This window comes from Etheostoma cragini, chromosome 3, assembly GCF_013103735.1.
Source record: "Etheostoma cragini isolate CJK2018 chromosome 3, CSU_Ecrag_1.0, whole genome shotgun sequence".
Classification (NCBI taxonomy): domain Eukaryota; kingdom Metazoa; phylum Chordata; class Actinopteri; order Perciformes; family Percidae; genus Etheostoma; species Etheostoma cragini.
Genome location: NC_048409.1, coordinates 2,370,683 through 2,387,719, shown reverse-complemented (window position 1 = coordinate 2,387,719; position 17,037 = coordinate 2,370,683). Strand labels below are relative to the sequence as shown.

Genomic DNA, 17,037 nt, shown 5'->3' with positions numbered 1-17,037 from the left:
GTTATCAGTACTTTTAGTAAAAAAAAAAAATTATTCATTCAGAATACAAATATACAAGCAAACAAATCATTAAAAAATGTAACTTTTTCCTTGGGTGGAGCAAATAATCAAAACATAGGAGCACATACAAAGCAAATCTACATTAAGAAGAAAAAAAGAAATAAGAGAAAATAACCAATTAAAAAATTAAGTTAAAAGTAGTTTCAAGTAAATAAACCAAATCATGGCCTTTTCCATCCTTAACCCGTTTCAGTGACTTATACAAAAGGTTTAGCTTGTTCTTCCAATGGATGAGTTGGCATCACAACTTCTTTGGTCTGTAACTAGCTCTAAAGAACTTTCCAGAAGGGTTACACCGACTCACACTGAAGTCATCAGTACTTAAGCAGACGATCTGAATACTCACTCCACTATTGGTTTTGGAGGAGGAGTTTGTATCAACTGGCACCGCCCATCGCCTGTCAGACAATGCTCAGGGCACCCTTCCCCATAGAGCTTGTAGCTATGGAAACTCGTCGATGGCAACATCCACCAGTCTGTTCCGCTCCATCCTCATACCTAACCTCTCAGAGGTGCTGAGTGTGTGCTCCTGTAACCGATATATGAGACGCTGCAAGATGGCGATTCTACAACTCATCGCATGTTTTGTTCTGTACACCAGCTTAGGTAAGTTATTCTTCATCCCCCACATTGTAAAAACGTCGCTGCGCTTAACGAGGTGCGGCTAACATTACCGTTAAATCACAGCCATAACGGAGCTGTCAATGCTAACGTTAGAACACAGACGTTAGCTTGACATAACTATACAGGTTGGGTATTGTCGAGAAAGCATTACCGTTATGTATTGCATTGGGTTTTGTTACGGTTTAATTTTCGGTGAGATATTTTTCCCGTTACGTTGCTGTTGTGAGCCAAACCTGAAAAAAAGACGTAGTAACCTTCACGTTTATGTTACCGTTGTTTCTATTGTAGAAACATATAACCATGCCTCGAAATTAGCATGCTAGTGCGTGTGTTAGTTATTAAGGAAATTTCCAGAATAAAAAAAAACATAAACGTTACTTTGGGTGAAATTAAAAGGCGACCACATAACATAAGGTATCAGTCCTGTGATATTAAAGGGCATTTGAACTGCGGGTAACGTACGTTAAGGGTAACGTACCCGCAGTTCAAATTTCAAATTAAATGCATCTATTGTCCTTAACAACAGACGCGTACAGTAATGGGAGTTCATACAGTACTAGTTGCTGTAGTTAAATCCAGTGTGTGAATCAGCTTGCATCCCATCTAAAGGTGTGTGTATCGACCTTTAGTGATCATGTGCTGCTGATTGATGATGGGGAGTGTGGTGTTATTAGTGTGCTGAAAATGGAAAAAAAAGAGTCAGCCATGGGGCCTCATCATCATCCCTGCCCAACAACAACAGCTGGAGCTTTGGAGCTGATCAATGTAGCTGATGCAAGGTGATATATATGTTGTACACACCCCTGGTGTGTGCACTTGGTGTGCGGTCACCCTGCTGCTGGGTGACAATTAGCAGCGGAGTGGGTGATTACCAAATGGCACATTGCATTAGCAGGAGCTTTTGACCCATCTCCTCTGCGAGTACAAATCAAATGACTAAGTGACTGACAAAGCAAAGCTTCTTACTTTTTACTCTTAACAGTGTGTTTTGGTTCTTAAACTCACTACCAGTAGAAGCAGAACTGATTCAAGTTTTTTTAGATTCATATTAAAAGTCTGGAATTCTGCCCTCCGACTGCTTTTAGGTTTAAATGATGCATATTATTCAGCTGTAATGTTTTTCAATTCATGCATGATACAACTTTCACACATTGGTGCTTACGTTTAAATTATTTAGTTTAAAGAAGACAAAATGAATGTTTTGACTGAATATTTTCTTAATCCCTTAACATCCATTTCCTGAGATTGTCCCTTTACTGTAGGTAGGTTTAAGGTTGAATAAAGCATGTTATTCCACACTAATACTATACTTTATAAGCTTGTTCCTGCTTCTAATTTAAGTTATATATAATGTTTACATTAGGCTGCAACTAACAATTCTTTTTGGATTGATAGATGAATCTTTCCATCTTTAAAATGTCAGAAAATAGGGGGGAAACAATAATAATAACAATAATAACACATTTAATTTGTATTTCACTTTACATTACAGTGCTACAGAGCCATATAATAATGCAATTAAAAAAAATCAAAGTCCATAATTAAACAATAAACATTACAATTCCGCACAGAGCAACAGTCCAAATCTAATTATATTCAGTTACAATCATCAAAACAGCAAATCTTAAATTTTTTAACCAACTATTGGACTAATCATTTTAGCTCTTGCTTACACATAGTCTAATTTTTTAAACCCTAGACTCTACCGTCTGTATGGCACATTTCCCCGAAAGTCAGACACATTCGGTATCTTGAAAAATGTAGCTATCACAACGTTAATTCACTCTGGGATCCTGCACCAGTGTCATTTGTGTCGCCAATGGCTTTAGAAAACAGTTCCTGTGCACCTTTTTTACATTTTCCTCAAGTACATATGACAGCGCGACTGTCTTAGAATTATCTTCTGGAGCGATTAGTTGTTAATACACAGTCACTCCAGTGTGCTGTGAATCCCAGGCGTCCTTGTTCCGCACACCTCTCCATGTTGCTTGCAGCTAACTCTGCCTTCAGCATATTTGGCAGAGACTGTACTGGAATGTCTGGGAAAAAGGCTTTTAATAGACGCACTGGATGAGCTATTTTTTGTTTTGTTTCAGGAGTGGGGATGGGCAGTGTTTTCATATTTAGTGCATACGAGGATTACAGAATGCAGCCATTTAGGAGCGCGTTTCTCTGAGAACAGCCTATGAACCTATACTCTGTCTATGCATTATAAAAAACACAAGGATTAAAAATGAGCCTGTGTTTGCTTTCCAGCAAGCTGAGATTAATTTCATGATTCAAAAATGTTGTCTTCAGCCTACATTTTGTCACTGGAGGACCAGCCATTGTTGTCTGAATGCTTCTATTCTAAACTCGTATTAGTAATCAGCTACATATTGTCATGTTAATTGACTGGTTATACTTTCCCACGGCCTACTTCCTTTTTCTTTTTAAAGATATGTCAACACTGTACTTTGTTGTGCAGTTGTGCAGTAATTTTTCTTTGGTGTGTGTGCATGCACCATCCAACTTCTTAATGTCAGTTATTATCAAATGTGACTAATAAGAACAGAAAACTGTGTGTTCTAGTTTGCTTTTTGGACAGTTCTGGCCAAAGAGAGAAGGGGGAGGGTGACATGCAAAAAATGTTTGCCCCCAAGGAGCTTTTATCAGTGTTCCAGCTTTATAAAAAAACAGGACTTTAGATAAACATAATTATTAACTAATTTCCTGTAAACTTAGAATAATACATTACACACTTCTATGTTGCAATCCATGAAATGATTAGTTGTTTTTTTTGTAATGTGATACTTTTGCAGTGTGGACCATTCGTAACAGTTTCCATCAAATGTCTAGTATTTGAAAGCGCTGTAGTTTTTGCTTGTCCCTCGTTTTTTGTTCATGTACACTTGCAGTGTGAGGAAAGCTTCTGCTTCTATTGTAGATTCAGCCCACAACTCTTCACTCTGTCTCACTATATGCCGAGGGAGCGTTTGTTGGACGAGCTCTCCTTGTGTCTCCCGGGATGTCCAGTCACAGCTGGGCTAAAAATAGCTTGTTGATGTACAGGGTGGGAAAGTCAGCAACATAGACGCAAGATGAGACCTGGGAGTCACATCTCGTCAGTGTCGGCAGCTGTGTTCATATGACCGGATGCTTTGGCAGGACCCGCGTTTCCATCACTTTCAGGCTAAGCGTTGGCTGTATGCTAGCTAGCTACGTGTCATCTCAGGTTCACCCGTGTGGAAACGAGGCTGCTTTAAATAAATAGTTAGTCAGAGTGCACAGTGCCTCGGGCAAAGGGGGGGGGGGGGGGGGGGGGGGGGGGGGGGGGGGGGGGGGGTGTCTAACACTATTCAAGGCCTGCTCAGATAATTAAATTGTTATCTAATTTCAGCCTTCATTTGAAGCCCCCCCACCCCCCACCACAATGGGAGCAATAATGCCTTCATTAATCAGCATGGGTGGCGTTAGTCATATGTACACCCAGCAATTATTGCGGGCACTATTGTGGCACAGGCACAATACGTTGAGTGTAGGATACCAGTGGAAATGGAACATGCTTATTTATCCTCAGCATTTTAAATCAGACACATGCACAATTATGTGCGCATTTAACATTGTAATTAACATTTTCTTAATTTGATGGTTCACACCCCTCGCTCTACACTCTTACTCTCTTATTTTCGGTCCACTGGCCCAGGTTTGAGAACACTTGTGATGCATGCCCCTTGCCATTAAAATCTGACATTTACAAAATAACACTGTTTGCTCAAAGGAGTGAACTCATGCAGTGAACTTAAAATAAGTATATCTCATCATGTGTTGTTTGTGCCGGGGGGAAAACACGATATGGTTGATTAAATATCCTTTGAATTTAAGCACATTCCCACTGTCGTTATTTTTGTGCTTCTGAGTTGTTTTGTGTTGGGTAAATTATTTATCACGTGAACCGCAGTGTGAATTAGTGTCACAATTCGGTGAAGAAGCTCCTTCACTAAACCTAAAAAATTTAAAATATCTTGTAATGTTTTACAATGTTCTGCTCTAATGACCAACCCACTATTTTCCAATTCCAGCTATGCCTCAGAGGCACATTGTCACCCAGACACTCGCAGATGCTCATATTCTGACATCAGATTTGTTTTTGATGGAAATCAGACAAGCCCATCCACTCTGAGTCTAAAAGCATCGTCTTTATTTTTACTTTCTTTGGCAGTCTTCCTTTCTACTTGTCGTCGGTACAAGCGTATGTTGTGTTGTGTACGTGCAGCCTATCAAGTTATGCTGAACTAAAATACAAAAACACATAAACATTCAATTAAATTATTATAAATACTTAGGAAACCCCTGGTTTATAAAGGACTGCATTCCCATCTTGAGTCGGACTTGTTTCAGGAGCTTCTTGCCTTTGGTCTTAGTCTTTGAAACAATACTTGGTTGCCTTGTCAGTATGCTTATGATGTTGTCCTGCTGCTGCATTGTCCTCACACTGGGACTTTGGTTAAAAGTCTTCCCACACTCGCTCTCCAGGGTGTGTCAAACAAAAAGGTGCAAAGCTGGAAGTCAGCACTTTAACTTCTGTCAGGGTTTCATTTAAAAGGCAGTGCACAGGGGTAAAGCCAGAACAATAAAAAAAATGTTACATTCGACGTTACATCACCAGCCAATTTATTATCCAATTAACCACTATAAAAGGACCCAAGTCACATACTGTCAGTTTATTCCCACGAGTCAGTTTATGCCCAAAGTCTATGCTGTGCATGTGAAATTAATTTTTAGACCCAGGTATTAATCTTCTTGAACAGAAATGTGAAGTGATTAATAAGAAATGTTTACCCTAAATCAGATCCCAAGGCTCTCTGAGAGGTTCTATATTTATCACTCTAATCCACTGTTTATTAGGCAACATGCCCAGTTAATAAAGTCTGCTAATGAAAATGCTTCTGTGTGCCATCAGGGTTACTCAGCTTTCAGTGTCTTCCTTCTTCTTTTTTTCCCCCTCGCAGGTCACATCCCATCATCACTTGGGGTAATCCTCCGAACCACGGACAAGGTTGTGTGGGCAAATGAATTTGAGCGTAAGTTGCAGAAAAATCGCTCTAACCTATTTAGCTAAAGTAGCTTTTCTTTTCATGATGCATTCTGTTTCCCCCGCAGCCATCGAGCTGACCTGTTTAATAGAGTCCATCTCAACAAACAACCCGAGGATTGAGTGGAAAAAGATTAAGAACGGTGTCCCCAGTTATGTGTACTTTCAAAACAGGATAGCAGGTAAACCGCTTGTTTTGAAAACTCCATTAACCCGTGGGCTGCAGCCTTTCACAGTAATGTCTCAGGGCTGAAAGCTTGGCTGAATGAATGGTACCTTGAAGGAACTTGGCATTGAATTCTGTTTTTCTGTGAACTGTGAAAGCCCGCTGTTAATGTGAATGAGCAATTGTAAAGAGTTTTTTTCCCCTCTCTTAAAAGGGGACTTGGAGCAGAGAGCTCAGCTCAGAGAGCCCGCCAACATCCTGATCCTTAACACCACTCGGGCCGACACAGCAGAGTACCGCTGTGAGGTGGCCGCCATCGACGATCAAAGGGACTTTGATGAGATACTCATTAGTCTCGCAGTAAGAGGTACGGTGAGCACGTTCCACACCACCGACTAGTCTATGATTGAAGACTTAAAGCACATCTACACTTTACATTCTTGTAGGTTAACAGATAAAGAGAAGATAATAGAGCACTTCAGTTTTAACATTAAGGAGTATCAATGAATTGTATATTCATATTAAACAAATACTTTGATAGATTATTTGCTTTCTTGCCAATACTTAGAGGGAAAAAAATCAACATTTGTCTAATATTATACCTGTCCCTAAAATTTAAACCTATAGCCGGCAGTGGATTAGGATGGCTAGCATGAAGGATGAAAACAGGTGATAACAGCTAGCCCGACTCAGTCCAACAGCAACATCTGCTTAACAAATCAAATCAAAAGAACGCTGTTTGGGGTCAGGCACATTCAAACACAACATACAGCAATACATAGTCCATATTAATCATACCAGAGAATAAATAAATGTGAAATACTGAATTACTACAAGAAACTCAAAACCCTGGGGGTAGCTACGAGTAGAGGGGTGGGTAGGGAGAATAGGACAGAGTCTGGAATGATGGATGGGAGGGGGGTTATTGTTTGTTCAACAGTCTGATGGATGCTGGTGGACAGGTGGACCAGCACCTGTAAAGCTCACTAATTAACTTCTATACTTTGTTTGTTTCATACGTGGCAAGACCAAAAAAGTGAAAACGTTAATTTGATGTGTTATTTTTAAGGAGTTATGTGCCATACTGTTTCTGGGCCTGCTGCACTGACTTCCTCAAGACTTGTTGTTACTGTGATGTCACTCTCTCAAAATCTGCACACACGTGGTGCGCTCCGGAGGGTTTGTCACGTAGTGGACCCGTGCACGGTAACTGGCCAATGAAACAGGATCATTATAGGGTTTCAAGCTAGCTCTAAATCAAACAGAACTAAGCCACACAGCCAACGGACGAGACGCAGCGCTCCACAAAATAAACACTTTCAATATATTTTTATATATTATATATTTTTTACTTCACAAGACCTACTTGTATTTCCTCGTTTCTTGAACGCACGTTTTGCCTTTTTTGTTAAGGTTCTTTCTGTTTAGTACATTCTATTGTGTTGTTGATCCTTTGATGTTTAATGCTTTTAGTGTGACCCACTTTGCTTTTACACAAAGCTAAACAGACACAAATAAGTGTATTTCCAAAAAAATCTATACAAAATTCAATGGCTTAATCTTAACAAGAGCAGGCCGTAGGTGCAGTAGATTGATGTGTGTCTGTGTCTGTGTGCAGTGAAACCTGTTGTACCACGCTGCCGTGTGCCAGAGGCGGTCACCGTCGGAACATCAACCGAGCTGCGATGTCTGGAGAACGAAGGCTTCCCTGCTTCTCAGTACCGCTGGTACCACAACAACGAGGAGCTTCCTCAGGAGCCCAAAAACAGCCCGAGGTCCGCCAACTCTACCTACAGCATCAACCCCGACACTGGAGGCCTGGTGAGAAAGGGCATAGCTATTTACTACTCATTTATGTTACATTTACATTGTCAACTTTCACTAAAAGCATGGCAACAACAAAAACAATAGTTTTATTTATTTAGTTTTTCATAGCAAAATTTGATGTCAATCCGATACCAAGTAAATACAGGGCCAGTATCACTGATACCGAAATACTACCAATACTTTCTAATAAATGGCTCAATCTAAAGGAATTCTCATGACCTTTAAGTGTTTTTTGTGATTTATCATTTGGATTTCTAAAAAGTTAAAACCCAGAATTTGTATATGCTAGTGTTAACATTGTATCTTACAATCATTTATAAATTATACAGCTTGCTGTTGTTTTATTTTTGGCCTGAACACATAGCCACACAGCACTTTTCTTCCATTATGCCATTCTTCTGCCCCGTCTCTGTGCTGCTTGTGTGTGTGGGCCGCTGGCTGCTTGCTTCTGGCGCCGCTGAGTCATGTGACAGTACAACATTGAATTACAAGAGGGGGGAGAAGGGGCAAAGAGGGGGGAGAAGGAGCAAAGTGTGCCTGCTCCGCGCTGTGACAGGAGCAGCCCTTACACAGACACAGCCAGCCAGGTCGCAGCTTTGATGAAACCACAGTGGTGCATTCTGGAGAGAAACTGAAACTAAAGTATTGATGAATATCAATACCAACTTTGGTATCCATGTTATCGATATTTGGATCAATCCACCCACCACTAGTTACTATTGCTACCATGTATTTTTAGAAATCAACTTATTCCCTTATTAGTATCTGCTTCAGTGAAATGTTGGCAGTTCCGTGCATGGGACTCTTTAACATTAATGATACTCAATTACAGCTTATGTAATGTAAATGTGAACAGCTTAATATTATAAATAAATACTGGAACCATCGTATGACTAATAGCAGGATTAATCTAAGTGTGTAAAGATAGCCGGCAAGGCAGATTAACCTAAAACTGGAATATGGAAGAGGGAGGAGGTTGCAATCAAAGCCAAGGTGATGTGTTTATGGTTTACTTCAAAGACATAATATCAACTATGTTACTAAACACATTTCCATATGAATATATGTTACAACATGATTTAGGACAATTGGTCTTTAGAAAATGATATTAGCATTCTGTTGACAATGTGGCTGTCTGTCATTGCACTGAGAAATCTGTAAAAATGTCTACTTAGAAATTCCAAAGAGTGAGGAAAGAGGACGCAGGGGACTACTACTGCCAGGCAAGGAATGATGCCGGATATGCGCAGTGTCCCTCACAAATGATGGAAGTCTGTGAGTGTCTGAACATCTGAGTCCCTATTTTCCATCAATCACAAGATATCAGTTTTATCTAAAGCTGTCTTCAGGGTTCATACGTTTTGGGAAAAAAAATGGAAAAGTTATGGAATTAGAAAAATGCAAATTACAGGTGTGGAAATGTTTTGGAAAAATAAAAAGACCCAGAAAGTTTTGTAAAAATTATGGAAGTTTTTTAACAACAAAGAATAATATGTGATTAAAAATATGTATTTCAATAAAAAATGTATTTCACATCGTTTTCAATTCAGGGCGCGATATTACAAATTCCACTATGAACCACATCAATTGTCATTCATGTTATTGTTAAACCTCTGAGGGTAAACGTTAACACAGATTTTTATTCTTATTGTATAATGTCGACTGAGATTTTCAGGAAAAGTATTGCTTGAAATGCGTATGAACCCTGTGTCTTACTTTTGTTGTGTGATCAGCTACCATGAAAGATATTTGTTTAATACCATAAATGACATTTTCTAGGTATTGGCAGCAAATGTTTGATATTTTACTGGATAGCTGGCTACAGATCATAACACTTGATGGCCCTCAGGCCGCCTAACTGTGAAGATTTCATCTCTGTGTCCTGTTGCAGATGACGTCGACTACCTCGGGATTTTCTTCAAGTCGTTTGGTGCAGTGACTGTTTTCGTCTGTTTGACCGCCTCCATTTGTCATTCCTTTAGACGTGGATGCTTCCACAAAAAAGGTCACAATGAAAATAAGTGAGTATAAACTGTTAAGAAGTAAAGAGGCAATATGTTATTTGGTCTTTCAATTCTACGCTAGGTCAAGGACTGTATTTTATAATGTATTTTTTTATGTATTTGTTTTAGCTACAATTGGCCAGCACAGAATGATGGCGTTGTATATGGCGAAGCAGATGAGGTAAACAGTGTGCATAACACACACAGCATTTATTGCATGTCTTACTATGAACACATGAAACCGTTAAAGCATCAGTTTTGCACACTCGTTTCATAAATCCTGGTTTTCACAGGGCCATTTTCGCCACAAGTCTTCATTCATCATTTGACAGCTGAGACGGGGGACAAAGTCAAACCACAACAAAAGCAAAAACAAAGGTTAACCTGCTACAATGACTGTCCACATGGTAAAGTTTAAGGTGTAACATGGCACATTATTCTCTGATGCACATCAAAATCTAATAAACCAACTTGCCAAAGTAATTTTAATATCATTTTGTGGTACGGTTTCATGTTTTTTATAAAGTAGTAGCATTTTTTATTTACTTCTCTGTTAGCATTAATTTCCTTTAAAAACCTTGTTTTTTACTCTTTGTTTGGTTTATTTTAACTCATTTGCCACAATCTTTTTATTACACAGTAAAACCATTTTCAAACTGTGGAGTTTGATATTCGGCCCGCAGTATCGGAAAAGATGCTGGAAGCTACACTCCTTCACAGTTTTTTGGGCAAATCCTCTTTTATAATTCAACTTTTTACTGAGTACACTGAAATTCTTTTACAAAACTCCTTTACATTATCTTTGTTCATAAGATAAATATGTTCCTAGTTTGGGCACACGGCAAAGAGTTTAAACTTGTTTTTGTATATACTGTAGTTATACAGGCAATAAGCAGTAAATGGCTGATGAGTTCAATGTCATAAGGCACAATGTATCAGCCTCTCTTATATTCATGGATGATAACAAGTATGTACGAGTACAGAGTAAACCATCAGTTTGAATACTAAATACCCCACTATGCTGCAAAGTATATATGTACTATAAAGGTGGCGAAGTATGATTTTTAGAGTGCTGTTTCTGTGTATAAGTGACCTTTTGTGCTTTACTAATTAGTTTATGAGTATTGGACATATTGTCCAGTTTTACTCAGTATTTAATGTACATAAATACATGCATTTTTGACCTTTTAATTGTCATACATTGCACTCCATACATTATTGTTAATACTGCAATAAAACTGTTTGTTGGAAATAGATTTACAGTATTTACTGTCCAGTGTTCTGCAGTGTTGAGCCAGTCACTTCAAACATTAGTGTCATGGATTTGTGTAACAACTCAGGAACTGTTGTAAAATGTCCACTTTTCATTTGATATTATTGCTATATGTTCATGTTATTTTCTTACTATTAAAACCGTTTGAACTGTAAATATTGTAAAGACTCAAATGTTTTATTTTTACTGCGATGCCAGACTGATTTTGAGAAAAGACTAGAACACAAATTTACAGCAGCAAGGCAGGAAATGTGGGAAAACACTTAAATTGGTAAATTTTTGACAGTAAAGAACTTTTTAAACAGGCTACTGCAAAAATAAAGTAATTTGTCATCCATGTGGTCTTAAGGAAATTTAAACATATGTACACATGAGTAATTTTAGCTTAAAACATTTTGTCATCACAATGTGTCTTACTCAGTTGTGGAAGAATTTAGATACTTTACTCAAGACGAAAAGTAGCATTACCATAATGCCTAAATACTTCATTAAAAGTAAAAGTATAGTGATCATATTTTTGTATGTACTGTAAGTGAAGTGAAGTACTTTCCATTTAATGCCACTTTATACTTCAACTTCACTACATTTCAGAGGAAGCTATTGTACCATAAGATATAAACAGCTATTTATTAATTACTTTAAATATGGCATATACAAAACAAGTGTAGAGATTTAATAATGATAAATGTTTTAAATGAAACGGTCCAAAAGTATATAAAGAAGATAAAGTCAGTTCCACTTTAGCCAACTACAGCAATAAAGCTGCCAACATCAGTACTTATAGTTCATCTATATGTGTGTGTGTGTGTGTGTGTGTGTGTGTGTGTGTGTGTGTGTATATATATATATATATATATATATATATATATACATACATATGCACACACACACACACCTATGTATATATGTATACACGTAGGTGTATTTATATACATAGGTGTGTACTGTATGTATACATATACGAACAGTGTACATATTCAGAAAACATGCATGAACTTTGAGTATTTTTATATTGTGTTGTTGCTTCTTCTACTTAATTAAATGACCGGAATACTTCTTTCACCCTTGCTTTCTAAAAAGTTTATTGCAGTAGTTTTAGTAAATTAAGTTTTCACTACTGGTCTTACTTAAAACAATATTTTTATTTAAAAAAAGGTCTGACTTCCGGTTTGGAACACCAGCACTCGTTTTATTTTGAAAAGCTCCACCCGGAAGTAGTTAACACAGTGCAAGTGGCGTACATCCTGATCATTTGACAACATTCACCGTGTTTTCTTCCAGAAAACAATCATGTAATATATTCTCACAGCGAGCACTGTGTCCATTAAGGAAAAGACTTGTCTCTAGTCGAAGTAGACTATTTCCTGGAGACATTTGGGTCAACAAAAGGAAAACACGAAAGCGCTTATTTGCTAATGGACTTGTTATTGTGCGTTTTCGTTGTGCAGTCATATTGCTATTCTGCTTCATCGGTATGGACATATAGCTAACGTGGAGTTTGTGTAAGATCCCGTCGACTTGTTCCATGGTCAGTAGTGTGTCTGTGCTCCGAAAGGGAAGTGAGCTCGCACACCCCGCAGGCCTCACGGTGTGTTCGGGGTTTCCACTTTGGAACATCAGCAGTGCTTTGGGGTCACTTCGCTAACAAGTCCGTTAACGTAAGAGTTGACCCAGCACACACGTTACAATGAGTTTCTTTAGTTTTGGACAAAGTGCAGAAATTGACGTGGTCCTGAATGACGCTGAAACGAGGAAGAAGGCTGAACACAAGACTGAGGATGGAAAGAAAGACAAATACTTTCTTTTCTATGATGGCGAGACTGTGAGTGGAAAGGTGAACGTCACCCTAAAGAACCCCGGGAAGAGGCTGGAGCACCAGGGCATCAAAATTGAATTTGTTGGCCAAATAGGTAGGTAAATGTTGTCTTTAGAACTTGCACAAATGAGACTAGAGCTGGGCAACATATCGATATTATATCGTCTGGGATATTGGATGTATCGTAATATCGTAATATGGCATAATTGTCTTTTCCTGGTTTTATATTCTGCATTACAGTAAAGTGATGCCATTTTCTGAACTGACCAGACTGTCGTGACTGTTCTGTTATTTGCCTTTACATACTTTAGTCATTATATCCACATTACTGATGATTATTAATCAAAAATCTGTTTGTCATGAATACTATTTTTGTGAATGCACCAATAGTCAACACTACAATATCGTTGCGGTATCAATATCGAGGTATTTGGTCAAACATATTGTGATATTAGATTTTCTCCATATGGCCCAGCCCTAGTTGAGACATTACATATGCCCATCAATGATTTCATACAGTACACATATACAGAAGAGTCCAGCCTCAGTTATTAGAATATTATGGTATTACGGTGCATATAAATGAAATTAAAATAATAAAAATTAGATTTGGGACTAAGGGAGGATCCAAAGAAAATATTAACACTGGTAACTCTCTCCTTGCTCTTTTAGTAAAACACAAGCTAAATATTAACATGTTATTTTGTATGATGATAACAATACTGAACAGAAACTAGAGCGAGAAGAGCTGCCAAACAGGTTAAACAATCTTATTTTATTCAGCAAACAGGGTAGTTATGAGTGTTTAAGGATTATGACAAAAGATATATATATTTCCCAGTTGCTTATTTTTTTTAAAGATTTTTTGGGGCTTTTTCGCCTTTTAACTCTTGTGTTGTCTTCCTGTCAACCATTGCTATTATCGTTTTTTTTTTTTTACCTTTTTGTCACTTTTTCAATGTTGAGTGCTTTTTGTTTTTTTAAATATTTTTTTCAAAGTTATTTGATATTTCTGCATTTTCAGCGCTTATTTCAAAGGCCCAGTTTTTGTGTTTAAAAAAAAAAAAACCAAAATGGGTCAAATTTGACCCGAGGACAACATGAGGGTCAACAGACAGGACAGCTAGGTGAGAGAGACGTGGAAGACATGCAGGAAATGATCACAGGTGGGACTCAAACCCTGGACCTCTTCGTCAAGGTCTATGTAAATGTGCGCCCGCTCTACCAACGGAGCCACCCCGGCCTGGGATTGCCCAGTTTGAATTCAAATGTCTTAAAACAAATGCATACTTTTCTGACTCTGTATTACAGAATGTACATTTAACCGCTTATTAACATCAGTGCATGTTGAAGTCAGGGCTAAATATTATGCGATGCCCTACAGTGGACGCCTCTTACTTAACTTTTCTTTCTTAACGTCTGTCTCTCCTAGAGCTGTACTACGACAGAGGAAACCATCACGAGTTTGTTTCCCTGGTGAAAGATCTCGCGAGGCCGGGTGAAATAACTCAGTCGCAGACCTTTGACTTTGAGTTCACTCACGTTGAAAAACCTTACGAGTCCTACACAGGCCAGAACGTCAAGCTAAGGTAAGTTCGCTCATTCACTCTGCTTTACACGCAGAGAAACGGGGGACTGAAAGGGTTACTCTTTAACCCTTTTGACGTTTAAACTGTGCATGTTGACGCCTGACGTGGCCCACGTGTACCTTTCGGTGTACAGCACATTTGATGGCTGAGCTGCGGAAACAGTAGTTTTGTCATTCTCTGTTTGATCCCTTTGCAGATATTTCCTTCGGGCCACGGTGATCAGAAGACTAAATGACATCATTAAAGAGATGGACATTGTGGTCCACACCTTGAGCACTTACCCCGAACTCAACTCCTCCATTAAAATGGAAGTTGGAATTGAGGACTGTCTCCACATCGAGTTTGAGTACAACAAATCCAAGTAAGACTGGTAGGGTTGCAACACACTGTAGGCATTTTTTTTGTCAATGATTATCCTGTTTTATCTATATGGTTCCGATAGAGGTATTTGGTCAAAAATATTGTGATATTAGATTTTCTCCATATCGCCCAGCTCTAATATTCAGTCTACTACCATAGAAAACAAAAGGAACCAGCAAATACATTTAGGAGGCCGAAAGCACGGATTTCTTTGGTGCCATATTTGCAAATTGCAGTTTCCTGTGGATTGATTAATGGACAAATTAAGTTAAGATGTAATGGAGTTATTTAATGCGGTCCAATGCTCATGTCTGCACCCGTCCTCTGACAGGTACCATCTGAAAGATGTAATCGTGGGGAAAATCTATTTCCTGCTGGTGAGGATTAAGATTAAGCACATGGAGATTGACATCATCAAGCGTGAGACAACGGGCACCGGTCCGAGTGTATACCACGAAAACGACACCATCGCCAAGTACGAGATCATGGACGGCGCTCCAGTCAGGGGTAAACCACGCTGAGTCACAATTTCAGTCCGTTACTCTAACCATGGACCATGTCCCTCACTCAATCACAATTTCTATTATCCAACCTGTCTCGATGTGTATGATAATTCAGGAGAGTCCATTCCCATCCGGTTATTTCTCGCTGGTTATGACCTGACTCCCACCATGCGAGACATCAACAAGAAGTTCTCTGTGCGCTACTACCTGAACCTGGTGCTGATCGACGAGGAGGAGAGACGCTACTTCAAACAGCAGGTAGGCTACTGAGAGGAGAGAATACTTCATTCATCCCACAATGGGGAAATTCCCTTGTTACAGCAGCATTTTTACAGTACTGAATGGATGTAAAGTGGCATTATATGAGATATGTTTAGGTAAAGTTAGGTGGCCATAGTACAAAAATAGTGCGGTGTAAGTGAATAAGTGACGTGAAATTAAATAGAATAATATGTAATTAAATAAAAGTAAGTCTCCATAATGTAGATATTGACTGTAACCATAGTATACATAGGTTCTCGCAATGGAAAAATATAAACACAGATGATAAAAATATACATAGAAGAACAACATGATGAAGAAGAATGTAAAAGTAAGACCTGGTCCTCCTAACTCTATAAATATAGGTACAGAAACCGGATTACTTGGCCATGTATAACACCCCTGGCAATGAAATACCTTTGGTTTTTGTTGGAGGAAACGAGCAATTTGAAGAGGTCATTTTGACTCTGGGAGCAAGTGATGGTCTTCAACTTTTCTTTTTTTTTTTTTCTTTCTTCTCCACAGCCACTGAAGGCTGAGCTAGCTGGTAACATGAAATGCCTCGTCTCCTCTCCCTGCGTGTTTGTATTTAACGTGAGAATGAGACCGGAGCTGGATGCGTTGATACCGTTGTGCTGTGTTAAACTGACTCACCCAGCCGCTGTTCGGTGTCAGGTGCTTCCTGGCTTAGACTTCTCTTTATTAATCCTTTTGGGACGACTCCTGCAAGGAAATTAAAACTTCCAGCATCAGTTTTTAGCAAGAAGAACACAGTATAGAAAAAGACAGTATAAAGATAACAATAACATTAAAAACATTTGGCTATTAAAAGACATTTACCATAATATCTGTGACCACGTCGTCAGGGGCGACCCCGCTCCGGGTCCGCTTTCCAGTATCCTTCGTCGGGCCCCTTTTTTTAAACCTCAGGTTTTTAAAAAGGTGGATTTAGAAAAGAAGTTTTTGTGGGATGAACAAAGCGGTGGCCTGTGGCGTCACACAGACACGCCCCCTTTACGTGTGATATGTCACATCAGGTCTGACCCTCATCAAAACCCCCCACACAAACTTCCTGAAAGACCTCTCATAACAATGGCTTGTACGAGTATCTCAAGAAGATTATTTTACAGCGGATGTACAAACGTTAATTATGATTTTTTTTGTGAGAGCCTTAACAGGACAACACTAGAATTGCTGTCACGGTCTTTAGCGTTCACGGATAAGGAGTTAATATCCAGTGGTAGCAGTACATTAAAGGTCCCATGGCATGAAAAGGTCACGTTTTTTAACATTAATATGAGTCCCCCCAGCCGGCCTATGGCCCCTCCAGTGGCTAGAAATGGCGATAGGTGTAAATCGAGTCCTGGGTATCCTGCTCTGCGTTTGAGAAAATGAAAGCTCAGATGGGCCGATCTGGAATCTTTCCTACTATAAAGTTCATAAGGAGCAAGGTTACCTCCCCTTTCTCTGCTTTGCCCGCC

At 39.0% G+C, this 17,037-nt stretch overlaps 2 protein-coding genes across 2 annotated transcripts in view; both read left to right on the top strand.

The window, feature by feature from the left end:
- Nucleotides 1–406: 406 nt before the first annotated feature.
- jam3a (junctional adhesion molecule 3a) lies at nucleotides 407–11,187 on the top strand. The gene is made up of 9 exons (XM_034866612.1): nucleotides 407–666; nucleotides 5,676–5,747; nucleotides 5,827–5,940; nucleotides 6,139–6,291; nucleotides 7,543–7,745; nucleotides 8,927–9,026; nucleotides 9,643–9,772; nucleotides 9,884–9,935; nucleotides 10,048–11,187. The coding sequence occupies exons 1-9, from the start codon at nucleotides 519–521 to the stop codon at nucleotides 10,081–10,083; spliced, it is 1,008 nt and encodes a 335-aa protein (XP_034722503.1). The 5' UTR covers nucleotides 407–518; the 3' UTR covers nucleotides 10,084–11,187.
- Nucleotides 11,188–12,236: 1,049 nt separating this feature from the next.
- vps26b (VPS26, retromer complex component B) overlaps nucleotides 12,237–17,037 on the top strand; it is a 6,183-nt gene continuing 1,382 nt past the window's right edge. The window contains exons 1-5 of the mRNA XM_034866613.1: nucleotides 12,237–12,937; nucleotides 14,276–14,432; nucleotides 14,629–14,793; nucleotides 15,124–15,299; nucleotides 15,411–15,553. Coding sequence (XP_034722504.1) covers nucleotides 12,715–12,937; nucleotides 14,276–14,432; nucleotides 14,629–14,793; nucleotides 15,124–15,299; nucleotides 15,411–15,553 — 864 coding nt within the window. The 5' untranslated portion in view covers nucleotides 12,237–12,714. The remainder of the gene's footprint in view (nucleotides 12,938–14,275; nucleotides 14,433–14,628; nucleotides 14,794–15,123; nucleotides 15,300–15,410; nucleotides 15,554–17,037) is intronic.